The sequence below is a fragment of the Sycon ciliatum genome, chromosome 3, assembly GCF_964019385.1.
Source record: "Sycon ciliatum chromosome 3, ocSycCili1.1, whole genome shotgun sequence".
Taxonomy (NCBI): Eukaryota; Metazoa; Porifera; class Calcarea; order Leucosolenida; family Sycettidae; genus Sycon; species Sycon ciliatum.
The window spans coordinates 12909507-12931032 of NC_088645.1; the positions used below are offsets into that span (position 1 = coordinate 12909507).

General features: G+C 48.6%; 1 protein-coding gene across 1 annotated transcript; it reads right to left on the bottom strand.

Moving 5' to 3' along the window:
• Positions 1-694: 694 nt before the first annotated feature.
• LOC135812477 (CTD small phosphatase-like protein 2-A) lies at positions 695-20803 on the bottom strand. Its single transcript, XM_065325834.1, has 3 exons — positions 20586-20803; positions 11762-11903; positions 695-2488 (listed from the first exon to the last, which is right to left on the bottom strand). The coding sequence occupies exon 3, from the start codon at positions 2325-2327 to the stop codon at positions 1503-1505; it is 825 nt and encodes a 274-aa protein (XP_065181906.1). The 5' UTR covers positions 2328-2488; positions 11762-11903; positions 20586-20803; the 3' UTR covers positions 695-1502.
• Positions 20804-21526: the final 723 nt, after the last annotated feature.

Genomic DNA, 21526 nt, shown 5'->3' on the forward strand with positions numbered 1-21526 from the left:
TGGAGCACTATAGCCAACTGACGTTGCTCTGCTGCTCAGACTCCGTGGCTTCGGTGGTGGTGTTGGCCGTGTGCGTGGTGCTGGGATCGGTGGCACAGGCCGCATGTGCGGTGATGTTAACAATGGCACAGGGGTGACCCGTTCTGCGACTGCTGATTGTCGGCCTGATGCCACTTGGCCAGAAACAGACTTAACAGGCGAATCCAAAATCGCCTCAGCAGCAGCCATCACATCAACACTCTCTTTATCAAGTTTCGCCTTCCACTCGTCCAAATCATTCAGCAGTTGTTCACTCTCTTGGGATTCCAACATACTGCACATTATCTCTAAAACCGAATTCAGCTCTGACCGTACAAATTCCAATTCACGGCCATCTGGCTGCAAATATCGGCGAGACGACGATGAGCAAGCAATCGGTTACTTATCCGCATTTGGCGTCTACGGAGGTTCATTCTGCGACGAAGTAACTCTTGCTAGCGGTCCTCAAGTTCCTCAACAGGAGTTACACCCACGCTCGTATCATAATGGCGTGGCGTGAAACTACGAGTCACAAACTCTGGTGGTCGCGGAAATGCCATTGCCACGGCTGACACTACCAGTCGAAACTTGTCGGATCCGGCTCAAAGGACCAAATGTTTCACCGGTTCCCTCGCAAACCCACACTTACATCAGACACAACCATTGGAGGCATCGATCTATTTAGAAGACTGTATTACCAAACATGTTCTCAAAACACCATTGAAGAATCAAACCAAAAAAAAGAAAAGAATGGAGAGCTGGGGTCGCACGTACCCGGCCCCCTACCGGACACCCAGCCAAGGAGAATGACACCATAGCGTACCTACGCTTGACAGGCAAAGAAAACAGCAAGCAAAGAAAATCGGCCAGCGGGCGCAGTTCAAACATCTTGAACGACATGCGCAAAGCAAACCACGTGACAGAAAATAATGCATGATGTCATCTATACTCACGTGGACATGCAAAAAAGGTCAAATCTACACAAAAGCGAGTGCCGCAAGAAACAGCACAAATAAAATATTAATAATAATTCAAACAGCGAAGAACAAGAATGTATTGTAGAGTCCCAGCACAACTGCCGGAGGATGCTGGCACCCACCAGACGGGTGGTGGCTGCCCCTGCCAGAGAGATAGAACGAAAACTGAAGCAGAGGAGCCACGTTACAAATAGTGAAATGCGCAAGGTAAGAATAATCGAACAGTGTCCAATTATGACATACTGAGTAATATACATGATAAACGAACACAAACACTAACAAATGGAGAATGTTCCAACATGACTTACATGTCGGAAGCAAGGTTGCACGTGGTGTTACTTGGGTGCGGCCTTCGCATGCAAACATAGATTTTAGGCCTCTTCCGATCACTGCGATGGTTCCATTGGTTCGTCATCTGCCTCCTTCAGCCGTCTGGCCTTGGCGGCCCTCAGATTGGCTTTACCTTTATATACTCTACTCCTTCACCAGTTACCCAAAATAACTGCATTAGTGTTTGCCCAGGGCATCGTTTATCCACTCACCTGTCTCTTCCAGTCTGTATTGGGGGAAAGAGCGTAACGTGTTCAATCTCTCCAGGGCTGGTCGCACGTCTTGCATTTTCGCCAGAAGCCTAAGTAAAGGCAACAGGCGAAGCAGATCATCATTGCCGTAGGATCGCAGCGCTGTCCACGCGGACACCTGTATTGCATTCTTCCAGTTGTACGCTACTTGCACATAATGGTCATCGATGAACACGGTCCTGGCGAGATCGCGACCAAGCCTTGCTAGACATTTGATGTATTCGCCGTTCTGCCGAAAACAATGCTTCTCGTAGAGCACGTGACTCACTATCTTGTGTCCCCGGTTGATCCACTCAACGACTTGCTTTGCCAATCCTGCTGTAGTAGCTGTGTATACTATGATTTCGTAGAGTCGGCTCAGTTCTTCCAAGAAATGTATCAGGTAAGGCCTAGCGTAAATGAGTATCTTCTCTTTTGCTCCCATTCTCACGGTGAGGGTTGCCAACCGGTGTTTCAGACAGCCACGCGATCCGTGGATGAGAGTCTGATCAAGGTCCAGTACCAATGTGTACTGTGGCTTAGTGATAGACTTTGGAGGCAGATAGGGTGGTCCCATTTGCAGAATCACCGGAATACGGGGTGCATGAAGAAGAAGGCGTTCAACATACAGTGCACGCTGTATTCTCAAAACAGCATTCTTATCTCTGATCCTAACTGCATGCCAAGTGTGCATAACTGTTATCACTCCGGATTTGACATTCTTGGATGATTTCTCTTTGAATATTCTTTCAATTGACCTTTTACTGTCCATCGTTGAACTCAATCTGAATTGTACATCTGAAAGAGGAAAGAAGGTGTGTTTCTCCGTTTGGCAAGCACTGTTTCCAGCCGATGGGCTTTGGCAATAGACTGACTGGCAAGAACGTACGTTGTGGCGACCTCAGTGGTACAAGTAGGTAGAGTTGGATGCTCCTGAGTGGAACATAAAGATAACAAAAAGGAGAGAGAGAAGGAGAGAGAGAAAAAAAGGAAAGAGAGAGAGAGAAGAGGCGGGAAATAGAAGGGAAGAGAAAGAGTGGGGAAGGAGTAGAATGTCATTTCACAGGCAAATAATACTGTGGATGACCAAAAAGACAAACATGGAAGAGTAATGTCTAACGGTCCATCAATGCAACCAAAAATGTACACCCTCAATGTAACCCTTTAAGTTTATGTAAAGTCAGATAGCGCACCAACTATGGTGCACTGTGGCGTGGTTCGCACTTTATGGCTGGCCAACGCCCCCTCCTTTGTATTGGCTTTGGCCATTGGAGGGTGAAATAAAAAAATAAAAAAAATATTATTTGTATGGATATGCAAAAGAGAAAGACCAAGGAACTACAAGTTACGCTATACTTTCCACTAACACCACCAGCAGGTACTAAACAATCAGCTCATGCGATAACATTGCACGACACTGACTGACGGTACTGACGTTCTACAACTAACTGGCTAACAGCTCTAGCACATCTTGGATGCGCACTCCAACAGCTGAGACTTTCAGCTCGACTTTCAGCTCGTGCTTGTCTTGGTTGCGCTCACCTTCCCCTCCTTATGTTAGAATCTTCCAAGTTGGAAGGCTGTGATCTAAAGAGCACCAGGCCCATCCTCCGGTGACGCGAAAGACAAAACGTGCAGGAAACCCAGGGAAGGTGGACAATCAAAAAATGAACTGCAGATACACCTATTTATACAAGCTTCGGTGCCTCCCAACCAGCTCGCTACTGCGAGCAATGATCCCTGCCGTTGCACCAGAGCTGCAAGGGCATCCTCGCACTTGCCAGCAGAGCCGGATTTGCCATGCACTGCAGTTTGCCATGCCCCACAACCGTCACTCACGCAACAGTGTGCAGCGATCATTTCCCTCCGCCATCCTTGGGGAGAGGAATGGCCTTCCTCCAGAGCTCATCCCAGCACCACCCACTCTACCTCGCCTCCAGCAGTTCAAAGAAGGCGTTCATAATTATCTGCGATCTGCTGACTGGCATTGGGCCTCTACGCACCTGTAATATGTGCGTGCGTGTTTGTGTGTGTGTGTGTGTGTGTGTTTGTCCGTGCATGCGTTTGGATACCTGTGTGTATATACATGTACATGTACTCAATCTGCGGACAGCATGCTGTTTCGTTTTTTTTGAACTCATCAGCGCAGCACAGAGGAAATGAGGCCGAACCTGATAGCAATGGAAATATAAATTTCCAATCAGGCCCGAACGTACCTTGCCAGAGTGCTCAAAACTGACAAGTCAGTGAGCTCTGCATAACGCAAACAGCAAAGGCACTACCCCACGCAAGAGTGCTCAACTGCTACAAGAGCAGGAGCGAAATACTCAATCTGCGGACAGCATGCTGTTTCGTTCTTTTTGAACTCATCAGCGCAGCACAGAGGAAATGAGGCCGAACCTGATAGCAATGGAAATAAAAATTTCCAATCAGGCCCGAACGTACCTTGCCAGAGTGCTCAAAACTGACAAGTCAGTGAGCTCTGCATAACGCAAACAGCAAAGGCACTACCCCACGCAAGAGTGCTCAACTGCTACAAGAGCAGGAGCGAAATACTCAATCTGCGGACAGCATGCTGTTTCGTTCTGGTACATGTATATAATATGCCTCAACCAGCGAAAACAGCCCTTAGTAGGGCCAAAATTTTCAAAATTCCTTTTTCGTTCGAAATTTGTTGAAACACATCTACTGAAGGACCTCAGCCAAGAAAGAGTTCAATATTCCTATTCCAAAACCGGTGTATACACCAATATACAACGTGTACTCCAAATTGGTGCAATGTATGTATACGATGTATGTGTACAATACATATTCAGCATTCTAAGGTGGGAGGGCAGCTTCAATACCTTTGAAACAGTGCAGTAGGCAGCTAGAATGACAAAGAATAGCTCAAGAGTGGAGACATTACGAAGTAGTGGTTGCGACTGTGCAGACATGATCAACAAATTCGCAGTTGCATCCTGCGTGGAGTTGTTCCACAATCTCGTGTTCCATTTAGTCATCCGCAGCTGAAAACACGACGTCGCTGCCGTCACTAGCCCCAGACTCAGAATTTATCTCAGGTGACGACTCCTCATCTTCCATCTCTGACAAGTCATCGGCCACCTTGATCCGCATCGCAGCAGGAGATGACGGCTGCAATTCTTTCTCGCTGTCGACATCGATGTCGGAACCAAAGAACGTCTCATCCTCACTCTGAACTTCAGCGTCTACTTCAGCATCCACTCCCCACCAGGCTCGAGTTAGCTGTACACAATGAGTGCCGCAAGTGCTCTGCGAACAGCTCTGGCGTCCGCAGCCATCGCAACAAGATCAAGGAACACTTGAGTCGCCACTCGACACCACTTCAACTAACTTCAAAATATGTATTATTACTTCACGCAAGGAGTTCAAGTCGTCACGCTGTTCGCAGAACGATAAAAAAACGTTGAACGTCACAAATCGACTTTTATCTCGAAAAAATTACGAAACCTCTAAGGGTCGTTTTCGCTTATTGCAGCTCACGTGTGTGTGTGTGTGTGTGTGTGTGTGTGTGTGTGTGTGTGTGTGTGTGTGTGTGTGTGTGTGTGTGTGGTGTGTGTGCATGCATTTGGATGCATGTGTGTGTGTGTGTGTGTGTTTTGTGTGAGGCAAGTGCGTGGCCCTTATGGCGTTGGTACCCTGAACGAAGCTAGTGGGGAACTGTTGAGCTTTCTATCCAATAATAATAATTCAACTCTTGACTCTGTAATACATATACCAAGAAAAAGGACCTTTATGAAGTTACCTGGCAGCACCCACGCTCACAGCACTGTCACTCTATTGATTATGTGATCAGCCGGCAGCGGGATTTTCAGCGCTCTTCAGATTGTCGCGTGTACCGGTCTGCCGAGTGTGGGACTGATCACAAACTTGTTGGGCTAGCATTGTCACTTGGTTGCCGCCGGCGTTTCTACTCACCAAAGAGCAAGGCCCCTGATCGCCGTCGCTTTGATGTATCACAGCTAGGACCTGCTGACCCAAATGCACCAGAGGATGATGATATAGTAAGGCAGGCAAATGTGGCTGAGTGGTACCATACTTTTTCCGACTGATTGCAAGATGCTACACCAGGGACCTCAGTTCAGGATCAATGGAGTTCACTACGGAACGTCACAGTTAAGGCAGATACCTCTGTTCTAGACAAGAGTCGCCGTTGCCAGCCAGATTGGTTCTCAGCCAGTTCTGCCACTCTCGAGCCTCTCCTTGCGCATCGTAACGTTCTATTTTAAAAATTGTTAGCAGACCCATCACCTCTGGTTCATTGGGAGTTTGTCCGCGCACGCTCAGCTGCGAGAGATGCTGTACGCAGTGCTAATGAGGATTGGTTCCGTAAGACTGCGCCTGAGGCCAAATCTAGGAAGTTCGCGTGTAAGGCTGTGTGGAACAGCATCCGGGACTTACCGACTGCCCGGCGTGGATTGGTTCCCACTAAGTCGTTCATGATCAAACAGACTGATGGCTCACCATGCTCGTCTGCTGAGGCACAGCAGAACCGCTGGTCTGAGCATTTCGAAAAAAACTGCTGAACCTTCCAAGCAGCTTTGTCCATCTCACCCACTCCTGAAGAGGTCCAGCACTGCCTTTGCTTTCTTATGAACGGGAAAGCTGCTGGAAGCCCCGGCATTCTACCGAAAATGGTCAAATTCAACTGCGACCTATTCTATTCCAATCTGTTTAAGCTCGTTACCGCGGTTTGGGAGGAGGGCGTAGTATCGCAAGATTGGGTGAATGCTGAGATAATACCGATTCCCAAGAAGGGTGACCTCACTAGCTGCAACAACTGGCATGGCATCCGACTCCTTGACGTCATTGGCAAGCTGTTCTGACGCCTGCTGCAAAACCGATTGCAAAAAGTCGCCGAAAGTGTGCTGCCTGAATTACAGTGTGGTTTCCGGAAAGGTCGCTCCTGCACGGACATGACGTTCGTTGGTCGCCAGGTTGTGGAGGAGTGTCAGGAGCATCATACCAAGGGATTCCTCGATTCAGCTCCGCATGCTGCACTGTGGATTGTCCTGCTGAAGCCTGGAGTCCCTGAGCAACTGGTCAGCCTTCTGAAGTCTTTTCACGACAACATGACAGCCACGATCATCGTCAATGGCTCCTCCACTGAAAGATTCCCAGTGTAGCAGTGGCACCCATGATTAGTGACCTTCGGCAACATCATTCGGATATTGTGCTGGTATGCGGAGGATGCCGAAGCTGGTGGTCGGCTGTCGGCAGTTCATGCGCTTTCGCGTAACATCACCTCTCTTGGTCCACAGTATGGATACAATCCAAATACTGCCAATACTTAGTTACTAGTCAAGCCTGTATTGGAGGAGGAAGCAAGGATTTTGTTTGCGTACACATCAAGTGATATAAAGAGTGATGGTGTCCGTTACTTGGATGGCGCAATTGGCACGCAGGAGTATATCACTGAAATTCTGTGCTGTCATGTGCCATTTTGGAGTAAGGAGGTATGTGCGTTTGCAAGGTTTGCCAGGACGCAGCTACATGCGGCTTACAGGGCTTTTACCAGAGGCCTGCGTGGGAAGTAGCATTATCATCTGCGATCCCACAAAGACCCAGAATCTGCGTGTGATGATGAACTGGACAGTGTCATTGGCTTAGACTTTATTCCGGCACTCACTGGCCGTCACAACCTGTCAGATACTGAACGCAAACTTTTGGCACTGCATGTCAGGTTCGGTGGCCTCGCCCTCCCAAGTATTGCCCATGATGCCAGCGAACAGCGAATAGTTAGTCTGAGGGTAGCATGGCCCAAATCTGATGCTGCTCCACCGGCCGTCGGTATTGCTCAGGCACGGGCTCTCGGCAAGGGTGAGCTGAGGTTGCGTATGCCTGCTTATCGTCAGTTGCAGGTGGACATGTCCTCAAGGCTGTGCAATCAGCAGAGGCTGCTGGTGGAGTGTGCTGCTGACCCTGGGTTTGGAAGCTAGCTGACTGCTGAGTCCCTGGCAGAGAGTGAAGAATTTGGTTGGCTTAATTATCAACAGGCATTCTGATTTGCATTATTCATGTGGTACGGCAAGATTGAAGACCTGTATCTCTTCCTTAGCGGATTATGCTCGGTAAATTTCTAAATTATGCTTTCCATTATGCCAGTGATTATGCCAGTGATTATGCTACATTATGCTGGAATTATACCAATGATGGTGCTATACTGTACCCTTGCACTCGTGTTGCACTTTGCAATGTTACAACGACTCTGGCACCATGACAGCACGGCTTATACAGGTCCTGCCTCATTATAACGAGTCCGGCTGGTACGTAAATCTCGTTAGTAAATACTTCGTAGAAATCTGAAATCCGCTGGTGAAATGTGGTCTATACAACTGGTTAAAGGCCGGATTACAACATAATTCGTTAGAAACTTACTACATAACATTCATTACGACCATTTGCCCAGGTCCCTGGAGTGACAAACCTTCAGTATAAGATAATATTGATTGACTATGCAAGACCCAGGCCAAAACACAGCAGAAATCAGAAAGACACAACGTATTATATCTATGTATTCGTAGACATGTACGAACGTTTGCATCCACGGAAGAGCTATGTTGGAGATTTTTCAACTATCTTATAAGGAGTTGAAGCGTCATTAATTTCTGTTGTATCGAGGGTAGCTGGAGTAAGTACGAATTAGTGCCTATTTTACCTTAAGCTGCAAGTCCTGCTACAAGATAAGTCTTGTTGCAAGATAACTTTTTTGATGGCCCAGAGATTATCTACTAACGAGGGAGGACGCGTAATGGGTAACATTCACTACCGTATTTCTCCGTAAGTAAGTTCTCCCCAATGACTTAGTACCCCCTATAAAAAATACATGTTCCACTGCCGAGGTTATCACCCCGAAAGACAGTTCTCCCCGAAAGATAGTAAGTTCGTACCCGTCCTACATGTAGACACCGTACAGTACATACATCATATGCACGGACACTAGAGTAGGCTTCTCTCACTGCGTGTCATTTACCCCCGATAAAAAAGTACTCCCGGAAAGATAGTACCACCCCCGAAAGTTAGTACTCATGTGGCTGCTAAGTTCGAAAGTTAGTACGTACTAATTTACGGGGAAATACGGTAGGTTTTTTCCTACAGCATGCCTGAATATGCCTGGAGCATTATTCTTCAGCCAGCATCGTAAGGTTATGCCGACCATCTGGTCTCAGAAGTTATTTTATGCCAGGGCATGATTTTCATGATTTTTAGACAAAGTCCGAAGATTATGCCGGATATTATGCCAGCATAATCAGCCAAGGGCTACAAATAATAGCCACTTGCTTACCGCCTTTCTAATTCACCTGCTGAATTTCGATCATCCATCAAGACTTTCTTAGGGTTCCCTGTAAAAAGGCGATGACGCCTGTTGGGAATTCCCTAGTAAAATAATAATACAAAATAAATATAACTCGGATTGTTAACCAATTTAATTAGGGTTGAAAAGGAGAAGGACAAAATGTTACGAGTTATGACTAACTGTCCACCAACTTGGTTTCAGGTCTCCAAATGTCTCAGTACTCCTTGTCAGTTTTGTGCCATTTTGTCGCACTCGCTGACTGTACAATATCTGGTTATGTTGGTGGACAGTTAGGCTGCGTTTACACGACAACGCACGGCCAGTTTTCCGTTTTCAGTCCCGCATTTCTTTTTTCGTTTTCGTACGTTTACACGATCAAAGCCGATCCGAGGTGGTCTCCGTTTGTACCGTTTTCAAGCGTCTACACGAGAGCAAAGGATCCGCCAAAGTTCGTCATGTGCCAAGTGTTGCCGTGGAAGCACCAATCACACTCAAGTAATGGTTGAAAACAGGCACACGACAACACACGTCACATGACGAAAATTGCAAAAAACAATTTTTTGAATTGTCGGATCCGTGTAAACGGCCGAAAACGAAACAAACGTGACGGAAAACGAGGCCAGCACACCGTTTCGACTGTTTACACACCCTAATTTATCCGGCAGAACATTTCCGTTTTCACCTTGGCCAGCGTTTTGGTTTTCTTCCGTTTTGGTGTACAACTTTTACGTTTTGCTCCGCGTACCGTGTAAATGAACCATGGATCCGAAAGGATTTCGTTGCGTTTTCGCCCCCAGCGTTGTCGTGTAAACGCAGCCTCAGTCATAACTCGTAACATTTTGTCCTCCTTTTTCACCAAAAAATATTTAAAAACTAATAAAATGACTTTTTCTGGTGTTTGATGCACTAACCCTCTCTTATTGTTTCTTTCGGACTTGACTTCTGTACATTCTGCTTCTATTATCAATAGACCAATCCCAAAAAGATTGTCTGGATCCGAAAAAAAGGGGGGGGCATGTCAACTGAGAGTACGCTGAACAACACATACATGTATATGGCACTACCTGATCAGCATGCGGCACAAGATGTGTTTTATAGTTCGCGTGTGAATGCGAGGGTAAGTACACCCTTTTCTCGTTAGTTGCACACAAGAAAGACGATGCGACAGAAAGTAAAGCCCTTCGTAGTTTTCTCTCTCGCACTGGTAATGGTCTGCTATTGGAGTTGAAATGGCAAGACATAATCCTTGTTTCGCTCTTCTGTGTAGTGTGAAGAGGTCAACGAATATGTAGAGCTCACTTTGATGAAGTAGGCAAGTCTGTGAGCGCTGTGGCTCAAAGCGATAGGCCCTAAATCTTACGAGATATTTCGAGTGCTATTGTTTGTTGCGAGCGCTTCGTCTTCGATGAGTCCTGCCTATTTCCTGGCAGGTGCCCTCCTATAGGACCAACCACGAAGTGACTGTACTCATCGGCAGCCGATCAATGTCATAATGCACAAGAAGATAGCGTTTTCGCCAAGCCAGTGCCCCGCCAAAGACCATCGCCGTGTCACACCGTCGGAACGAGTTCATGATGAGAAACATCATTCGCGCGAGCGTGATGAAGAACTATTTCGAAAGACAACATAGTCTTTACCCCAGGACGACAACAATGCGCACATTCTGCAAGGGGAGAATGTCACAAACCACGTCAACAAAGACGACGGCAGTATTAATTTTCGGAAACCTGGAGTCAGCGGAGGTCGTCAAGCTCCTCCGCGACCCGGTACATGCACAGTATAGGTGACATGTCGACACGAGCGTGCGGAAACACAGCATACACTGTAGTAATGTTGCAAGAGTTTGCGGAAGGAGTCCAAATCGGGAGATCCATCAGCTCCAAAAGCTACCTGTAGGTGGGCGATGAGACTACAGCTTCAGACTACAACAGTCAGGACGTGTAAATCGTTGAACTTTGTGAAGCAGCAGATCGAGAAGTTAGTTGAAATCGTATTTGTTGCAGTATGTTGGCTCTATGTAGCTTGTATTTTTTTACGGAGAGTCGATCGCCACGCGAATGTTTCTCTCCTCACCGAGAGCTAGCTGGCCTCCAAACTCCGTCAGGGTCTGCCTAAGGTACCGAAGGTCCTTTGACTAGCTGCTGGCAGGACTCCATCAAATCCTTTAGCTTCAGCTCGGCAAGCAAAAGTCTCTCTCTCCTCCGCCATGAGCTGACACACACAAACTGAATACAAAACGATGCACTTCACACGAGCTGGCTTGCACGTGTGCCGTGCCCCCTTTCACGAACCCTGACAATTTTTTGGGATTGGTCTATCCTACCCCCTTGTGGTGATTAATTCCTGATGAATGCCACAAGAAAACATTTGAATCTTATCTCGACTGTTGCATTGTGACTGGTGGTGAGCGCATTTATAATCTTCATTAAATTTGTTATGTCGCTCACATGTATAAAAGGAGCCATTGCCTGTTTATGTCGCGACTTTAAATAACAATCAACAACAAAAACGACGACGACGACGGCGACCAAGGCGGCGGCGAGGACGACAACAAAAAACTGGAGAGCGGAAGCAGTTTTTTGGAGCTCGTAGTCTTTTAAGTATACTAGTCCTCTCCCAGCCTGTATGGCTGCGGATGCAGATGTAGTAAACTAGATCGTTATAGAGTGCTGATTCACTACATCTGCCAGGCGTCATGGCCTGTAACGGAGCTGATACGGAGACCTGGCGACAGCTCTCGTCTTCGACACTGAAGAAGAACACTGTTGTATTCCCCTCGCAAGCCAAGGTAAGCGTGGGGGCGTACATAAAGCTCCTTGCAGTAGGAGAGCAAGGTATCACCAGCATCATTTCATGCAGACAACAAGCAGGGGTCAATGTAGACTCACCGTTGAGTCCTATGAAAAGGCAAAATTGTCGGGTGCTCAATGGCTTGGTTTGTAAGGGCGAACGGGTTTCACAACGCTTCGTTTCAGCACCAACAATCTAGTCCTTCGCTTTCTGGTTATTGGGCAACCTGCCGGTTAGAATCTGTGAAGTAAAATACACAACAACAACAACACAGCTACACATCCATGATGCCCCGATCTGGATCTCAGACGGTGTGCTCAAAGCACCACTCTCACCGTGTGGAAAGCTAATCGGTGAGATACGACACCGAAAAATCAAACTTTCAAACAACACCCACACAGCCACTTGAGTACGCTTCGCCACTTTCGAACTACTAACAAAAAAGTCCAGGCAGTTCGATCCCGTCCTACCTGCGTAGACGGGGTCTACGACGGCGCATACCTGCCAAAATCGTGGCAGTGCAAACACATCCACGCATGCCAGATCAGAGAAAGCAGCAGCAGCACAGAGCGGAATGGCGGAGCTGGCTCTGTGACTCAGAGAGTCACCGTACCGATTCAGTGCCGAAAGCGGCCCAAAGGTTGAACCACGCAAGCGACGTAGATCTACCGGTCGACGTATCCGAAACGGCCTCCGAAGCTACCGACGCCACGCCGCAAGCATACCCGCACCCCAGCTCGCACCCAAGCGACGCGACCCAGGCAACGATCAATACGAGCACGACCTAACTGTCCTTACATCGCCGATGTCAGCAACCAGCACGACCGCACCCTGTAACCCGCCATGCCAGGCAGCACAGGTACAGGCGCACTACGACGTTACGTTCAACTCACCGCACAGCGACACAACCACATGTGTACAGCTACATGACTTGTACTCCGATCCTTCCACAACAATGTAATCACCAATACAAGATTCGGCGCTAAAGACCTCCTCTCCTCACTGATACTGGTGACTCACACAGCAATGACTTTTTTCTTTCTTTTTTCTACAAAATCCACATATCTCCAGACACTGGGGTGAATTTGGAGTGTGGTGGTGGGGCGCATTAACCGCCGACCAGAGGTCTCGGCTTCATAGCTCCATGGAAGCACCAAAGGGAGATGGGGTAGGGAGGATTAAGTTGAAAAAGAAAACAGAAGAAAGAGAATGGAAAGATTGTATTGCTCAGTGAGCAAAAGAATACGTTGAGTATTGATGTGAACGCTGTTAGACATTTAAATTCAAGAGGAGACTGTCTGTGAGGAGAGATTACATGTATGTCCAAGCAGGGTAGGACACTGTACCCTCTTACTCGCGTATGCTATGAGTGGCCCAGTGCCAGTTCGTTCTGAGGAGATGGTGATAAGCTGCTGTCTTCAACTTTCGGATGTTCTTTGGGTGAAATGGGTGGGGAATGATAGAGGAAGGCAGCTGGTTCCAAATTGGGATGAAAAAAAGAAGTAAATTATCGTGTCCGTTCCCGACGGGAATTCACGACGGCCGCTAACACCCGATAAACCCTAGCGGTAGATGCAGCGCCTAACGGTGGGGGTGAGTGGATAAGTCTCACAACCACTGGCACAAGTGCCGAAAACGACCCCATTAGCTGCATCCATGTACCCCTTGTGCCTGGCCACAAGTTCCCAGTTGACTGTGGGATGACGGAGTGCTGAAAGGCTCGGCTCACATTGTTCCGGGAATTGACAGGAAGAACATTCTGTAACTGATGGGGATGCGCGGTGGATAGTCGTACAGCCTGGCGGGTGAGGCGTGTGGTCTTGGGCTGGTGTGTCGGGGGTGGAGCCATTCTCGAGAGAAGAGAGGGAGAAGTATCGCAAAGGGCTTTATAAAGGAGGCAAAGGGCAGCGATGGTGCGGCGAATTATGAGGCTAGGAAGCCAGCATTGCGGGAGTATTGCCTTGATGGCTCGCTCCTGCACCCAGTCCAGCCGATTCAAGTGGGAAGGAGCTGCCCCCATCCAGACGACTGGGCAGTACTCCATAACAGGCCGGACAAAGGCTTTGTAGGCTCGAAGTCGGGCAGGAATAACCAGCAAGTGAAATGCCTTGTGCAAGGCTACAAGTCTCTGCGTTGCTCGGACTACAACAGTTCGTATATGCTGGCTGAATTTTAGCTGATGGTCAAACGTGACGCCGAGTACTTTGATGGAGGGCTGCTCCTCGACAGGAGTTCCATTGAAGACAATGGGGGAGGGGGGGGGGGGTATTGGCCAGTCCCGACGATGGTGGGAAATTGTAAGGGCCTGAGATTTGGCTGGCTCGAACTGCACTTTCCAATCCGAGCCCCAACTGGATACTAGGTCAACAGCAGCCTGGAGTACTCTAGCGTTGTCAGGAACAGCAGCGAGAGTTGCAATTTCGGCGTATAGGGTTGTGTCGTCGGCGAATGAGGCAGGGTTGGAGCCGATTGGGAGGTGGTCTTCAAGGTCGTTGACGTAGACCAAGAATAAGGTGGGGCCCAGGATACTGCCCTGTGGCACTCCAGCGTTAGCTGGGCGTCTGGCGGATGTCTGGCCGGAGATGAGGACTTGAAGTGTGCAGTTGCAGAGGTAGTCTTGGAACCACCGATGTAGGTCTCCAGAGATGCCATACACTCTAGCCTTGTGCAATACACCAGTGTGAGACACCCGGTCAAATGCTCCAGCAATGTCGATGGCCAGCACTCGAGAAGCTCCTTGATCTCCTGCGGTGTGCACCCACTGGTGGTGGAGAGCAGTCAGCAGGTCTGCTGCACTGTAGCCGGGACGGAAGCCAAATTGCCGTTCTGACAGGACGTGATTCGTCTCCATGAAGTTGCTCATTGCCCTGTCGACTATGGTCTCCATGACCTTGGAGAGGATGCTCAGTAACGACACTGGTCGATAGTTTGATGGCGACGATTTTGACTTGCGCTTGTGGACTGGAACTACGTTTGCAACTTTCCACTGTTGTGGCTGGATGCCGGAGTGAAGACAGCATGTAAATAGCTTTGAAAGCGGCCGTGCCAATTCTGCAGAGCAAGCTTTCAAGACGCGGGCAGGTATCCCATCTGGACCAGTGGCCTTGGTGGGGTTGAGCTGGCGGAGAGTTCGCTCGACTGTGGTCTCGCGAAACCGGACGGTGCAGAGGTTGCGGTCAGTACGTGGTCGGACGTGAGGAAATTGGTCGGACAGGTCATCTGCCCCTAGACTGCATTTGTTGGCGAAATGTTTGGCCATGCACTCTACTTTGCTGCGGTTGGTGTCATGCTCCGTACCATCGGTACTGCGGAGAGTAGGTATGGATGGGCTGTTTCCGTGGCCAGAGGCCTTCTTGATGGTTCGCTACCATTCACCAGACGCCATACACCCAGAGGCTAACTTCTGCGCCAGGCTTGCTGTGTATGTCTGCTTGGCAGTTGCCAGGCAATGGTTAGCTGAGTGCTTGGCGAAATTGTAACGGGCTTGCAGCTGGGCACTTGACCGGTCGGCGCGGAGTCTCCTCCATGCTCTTTGTTTCTGTCCCACAGCCTCAGTGCATACCGGTGTCCACCAAGAGGGGTTAGATGGTTTCATGCACAACTGCTTAGACGGTGTGTATCGGCGCATTCCTTCCAGAATATTCTTGGTTAAGTGCATACACATTGCATCAGGATCATCACTGACAGTGGTCTGCGAGTCTGTTGTTCTAAAGAAGTGGCGGAGTCTGTCCCAGTCTGCGCGTTGGTAACGCCAGACAGTTCTGGTCACTGGCGGCTCCTCTGCCGTGCTTATATGAAAGTCAGCTAGGTCCCTAGGACACCGGCATTGTCAGAGTTTCCAAGAGGTGCTAAGGTATTGACTGTCGCATCTGCCGGTAGGTCAGTCATTATTTTAAAAGTCGAAGGCCCCTGGTGGGCTCATGCACGTGCTGCTCCAAGCAGTGAAACGCACACATGTCTTCAGTGTACACACCTGCATGAGTTGTCTTGGTGCTGCCGAGCCAATCCACGTTGTGTACGTTAAAATCTCCAGCCAATACCACATACTCACAAGATTTACGGGCCAGGTCTATTCCAGCACTGATGGCTTCGATGGTACTGATCTCATTGTCGTGGCAGGAACCAGAGCGATATGCAGCACACACAGCCACTGACTTCTTATCCACAGTTCTGACACTCAGCCATATTAGCTCCTCATTCCCGACCTGGATGTCATTGAGTTCCCGGAGGACCAGACTGGCTTTAACCCAAACCTCAACTCCTCTTCCATGAGCTTTTCTATCCTTCCGCAGTGGGGAGTAGCAGCCAGGCAAGGACAGTTCGGAATTATCAGCTTTCTCAAGGGTTAGCTTGCTCTCTGTGACAATGGCAATGTCAGGTTGGTGAACGTGCACAGTATGGTGAAAGTCACCAAGTTTACTCAGTAGTCCAAATGTGTTCGTCAGCAGGATCCGAAAGGATCTAATTGGAGCTTTGTGCTTGAGTGTCGGAGGACTCGGAGAGAGCGTCACTGTGAGATCCGGACAAGGTGTCCCCTTTCGGACGCTCAAGGTGGCGCCAAAGCCGCGCGTGCAGTGGGTGAGGCCAAAAGTTTGGAGCAGTGGCAATTTCAAGATCAGTCGCATTGATCATCAAGCGGGCAGACACTTTCCCATCTTCTGTGGTGTGTATGCTGCACCCTAACTAGTCTAAACCAGCAAACCCTTAGATTACCTCCAAACGACGACGAAGGAGAGCGAGTCCCAGTGCGGAATCCTCGCCATGATTTCAAAAATTCCAAAAACAAAAAGAGAGCAACAACATCGACCCTGCATGCCTACTCGCGGCCAATCCCATACCACCACGGCCCCAGCACAGGTAGTAGGTACAGGGCTCACGCTTCAGCCCACTGGTCACAGGATACTCAATCCTAGCCTACAGTCACCTGGTAACGTTGTTCTCCATACAATGATATCAGTGAGAACAATAGGGAGTTTTAGCAACTCATAAACGAGAACGAAACGAGTGAGACCCATTCGATATGCATGATGCACGTCACTAATTCCCATAGTCGATATGCGCTAACACTTTTTTTCCACTGCAACTGTGCGCTAAAATGCATACCAACAGGAGTTCGGCTCCTGTCCAGGACTACAGCGTGTTGGAGAGGAAATCGAAACAGTTTGGCGCAATCGTCGTGGCTAAGCTTGCCTAACCCAAGCCGAGGAAATGTCACAAATCATGCCGCTCACCACGATCAATTCTTCCAGTGCAAAGTAAAGCAAGACTATTTCGTCCTCATCAATGATCTTCTCGCCGTATGCCAGAAGATGGACAAGAGCATCGAAATCATCCACCAGCAAAAGAAAGCAACAACAAGGATTTGAACTTCAAGTTGAAGCTTCCTTCTTCTCAAATCATGCTCGGCTTTTTGAATAAAATCTCCACGCCCGCGCGCGCTGCGCTGAGCGCTGGTCGGTGAACTAAATCAAGAGAAAGGACCCGTATGCCATGTCCTCTCCGCTCGTCAACTGTCAACAGTTTTTTTGTCATCACCATGACACTGTCGAGAAGGACGCCATGGGCAGAAGTTGGAAGAAAAAGAAAAAGAAGTCTTTATACAAGTTAAAGAAAAGAGCGAAGAAAACAAGACGACATCAGGAGTAGTCTCCTAACCCCCTAGCATAATGAGGGTCAGAACCGGGTGCAATATCTATATGGTTCAAATGGTCCGCAGGGACCGGGGCTCTGCCAACCGTGGAAGGTTGTAGTAAGGTCACTGTTTCCGAACACAGTGTCCTCCACCTTGTTTCATGCTGTCAATCTAACAATTGTGTATACATGTGCATGTATGTGTGTGCGTGTGTGTGGGTGGTGTGTGTGTGTGTGTGTGTGTGTGTGTATGTGTGTGTGCGTGTGTGTGTGTGTAATTAATCAGCCTTGCAAGCTGTTGAATGGTGTAATCCCAGCACAAGTTGCTATGTCTACGTAGCTGTTCGCTATCATCGCTTCCGCCATGGCATGGGCATGTCTGAGGTCTGAGGTGTGTGGTGTATGTGTGTGTGTGTGCGTGTTTCTTGTATGTATGTACATGTATGTATGTACCGGAGGGTGTAGAGTCTACCCAGTGTGCTGACAGTGCTCAACACCGCGGAGGCAGAGCGTAATACAGAACAGAACAACTAGTACAATCAAGGCTTGTTTGCTGCGACTTGAAGTTTCATGCTCTCGCAATCATCAGGCAACAACTCTTGCCTGATGATTGCGGGAGCATGAAACTTCAAGTCGTTCAAATACTTGAGCTTCGTGAACTAATACCCAGACTCAAGAGGTAAGTACATGTAGTAGACATTGCAGGTATTGGTGTGTCTGCCTTTCGTCGCCACTCGCCAGGAGCTAGTTGACCTACTCACTCCGCCAGGGTCTGCCTTAGCTTCCGACCTTCCTTTGAATACGTATAGCTGATGGCAGGACTCCAGCAAATCCCTTCGCTTAGCTAGGTAGGCGAAGGTCTCTTTCTCCTCCGCCATAGGCAGATGCATACATGCCCTACAGTACAATCATGTAATCACCTTGTCATCTCATCCACCACCACAACCCTGGGTCACGCCTGGCCTCCAAAGTTTATATCAGCGGAAAGCGTACTTACACAGACGGTGGCTCCGGGATCGCGACAGTGACAGTGCTCGCCAATGTTTCCGAGCTGCCCGACGAGAGTGTCAAATTCTACAGCGCAGAATGCAAACTGAGTACTTCACCAACAGATTTTTCTTGAGTCGGTTCAGCCCTCGAGCTCAGTGGCAGGTACTGAACCACCTCTTAGGTCGGAAGCAACAACCGACGACTCTACCTGTAGACGTTCCGGCCCTAAGTGCAGTATTTGCGGCTCAAGTTAGCGATCCTACACTGAACACTGGGTCACAGTTACCCCTAGGCCCCAGCAAAGCAACTGGATTCACTACATTTCGGCCAGTGTCCCCGACTGACGTGGAACGACGGTTATGCAAGCAATGGAAAGCCACCGGCTCTGACGACATTCCTGCTTCACTTCTGCGTGCGTCCTCCAAGTATCTTGCTGCATCCTTGGCGGAAATCTATAACAACTCCCTTGCCACTGGCGTATTCCCCGAACAATACAAGCTTGCCCAAATCTGTCCAGTCTTCAAGAAAGGTGATAAATACGCTCCCACAAACTATAGACCAATCTCCCTTCTTCCCATCGTTTCCAAAGTCCTAGAAAGAATCGTCTACGACCAGTTCCGGCAGTTCATGGTCTCTGCAGGTGATGTTATACCTGACGAACAGTTCGCCTATCGCTCCTGTCATTCATGCGGTGACGCACTGGCGCTATGCATTGACAGTTGGCAACGGTCCCTGGACTCTGGCAACGTGGTTGCTGTAGCATTCCTCGACCTCAGCAAAGCCTTTGACTGTGTCCTGCATGGCGAGCTCCTTCTGGAGCTGCAGCGCTGTGGAGTAGGAGGCACTGTTCTGCAATGGTTCTCCAGCTATCTGTCCAGCCGACCACAGCAAGTGAAATGCCTCCGTCAACCACCTGGAACCCCATACACGGCCAATCGCGGTGTCCCTCAGGGCTCTGTCCTGGGACCGGCACTGTTCACGGTGTACACCAGGCGCCTACCAGCCTGCCTACAGTCATCCCTCTGCCTCCTGTATGCAGATGACACCAACATCTACGCTGCCGACCCGTCCCCTTCCACTGCCACACAGACCTTGGAACATGATCTGACCCGTGTGAGCAGCTTTCTGGAGGCCCATGGACTACAGCTGAACCCATCCAAGACGCAATTCCTGCTGCTACGGAAACCCAATGTACATGCAGACTGTGCCCTACAGTTTTGCAACAGCCGTATACAGCAATCGCAGCAAGCCAAGTACCTGGGCATCATCATAGATGAGCATCTGTCGTTTCAACAGCAAGTAAGTAACATTAGAAGTAAAGTTAATGCCAAGGTCAATGCATTTCGCCGTTGTCGCCACCTTCTCAGTGCTAGAACCAAGCGAACTTTCTATCTTGCATTTGTCCAATCTACCCTGGAGTACGCGAGCAATGCGTACGTGCACTGCCTGCGACAGACCACCTATAACGCTCTTATTAGCATCGCGAATCGGGCGATCCGCACTGTCTTTGGCTTCCCTCCCTCTGCCTCCATCCAACCCATCTTAGCTAGACAGCACCTAACACCACTAAATATTCGCTATGCTGCCAACCTCTATGTGTTTCTACATAGATGCATAAATGCTCGTGCTAGTCCCCTACTTTGCCGACTTTTCACTCCTCGTGCTGTCTCATCATCCCGCACTGCTAGAATTACCCGTTCTCAGGAATTGCTCGGCCTGGTACTGCCCCATGCCAGATTGTATTTTGGCTATCACTCTGTATCTTATCTTGGAGCTGACCGATGGAACGCCCTCCCTGCCGCGATTCGCACCATATCCCTACCTGCTGCATTTCGCTCCGCTATCTTCACGTGGCTAGGGCACCCTGTAAGAAGACCATAGGTCTGTGGGGACTGCCCTAGTAAAATATGAATAAATAATAATAATAATAATGTACATGTACATACAAACTACATACAAAGCGATGCACTTGTCTAGCATGCGCATCACCTTCAATGGCCAAGGCCCTCACTGTGACTCAGACAAACCATTCGGAATTCTTCTACCCGTAAGTGCATCCTGAGACAGCTACACAGGCTAGTCAGTAGAGTAATGGTGCTTTCTTGAACAGTATCATGCCCAGTGCAGCCCCTACTCAATGGCTGTTTTGTTTTTGTCTACATAATTATTAATTTTACGAGTTGGGTTTGTGAATAATAGTAAATAAAATAATAAATCATTTGTTTGCCGCCTTCCCCCAAGCAATCGATATGACTACAAGAACTTCCATGGTACATGTAGCTACAGTGTACTTCCTCTTACCTGTGATGTAGGTCGCTGAACTCTTGCCTCGACTGCCTCGAATAGTAATTTTCCAATTATTGGTTTCAGTCCCAAGTCACTACCATGTAGTTGGTTAGACAGATGAAAACAACGTTAAAGGCTTGGTCGCCAGAGCTTCTCAATCTCGCAGCTGTATAATCACACTGGACTAGAAGCTGATTTTATCCAATGCTGTAGACAGGAAGCTGTTTCGCCAAAAAGCCGAATCTATACAGCTACGGGCATTATACCGAGCTAACAGCAATGATGCGACTGAGCCCCTCTGAAGCACAACCATCAAGTTAACTCGATATGTTAGCGCCGGTGCTCAAACTACGAAAAGTTACGGTTCATGCTAATCATAGTACTTTAGTAGAAAAGCCGAATCGTGAGTGGGCGGGTTTTGGTGCACGTGAGAAAAGTAAGAAAGAAGGAAAAAACCAAAACTAGATTGGATGGAGTAAGTAGTAGGAGAATTCAAGCGGGCGGCATGCACACAAAGCCTGATAAGTCAAAGGCGGAAGAGTGATGGGGGGGGGGGGTAGTAGCGTGGGATCTAATAAATAATTCGACAGTAGATATAAATAGATGGATATGGCATACCCGTGTTAGTGGTGAAACAAAATGGCCGAAACGAGGAACGTGTGATTCACGCGGAACGTTTCAGCGACGACTCTGAGTCTGAGGCGACATGGATACAGTCAGTATCGCCTATAGCGTTGGTGTTTGATTTTTGAGCATTTTATCACTATAAGCGATATAATTATTACTATGACCGATACTGCATGCAATGTATGCGAGTGGGGTGTCAAATGACTCAGCGCGCCGTGCACATACGCACTACATACATGTACAATGTCATGTAGCTGGCTGTAGCTCCTGACACACAAAATCAGGATTTCCTCATGATGGAGGCATATTTTGGCAATTTGTACAAGCAA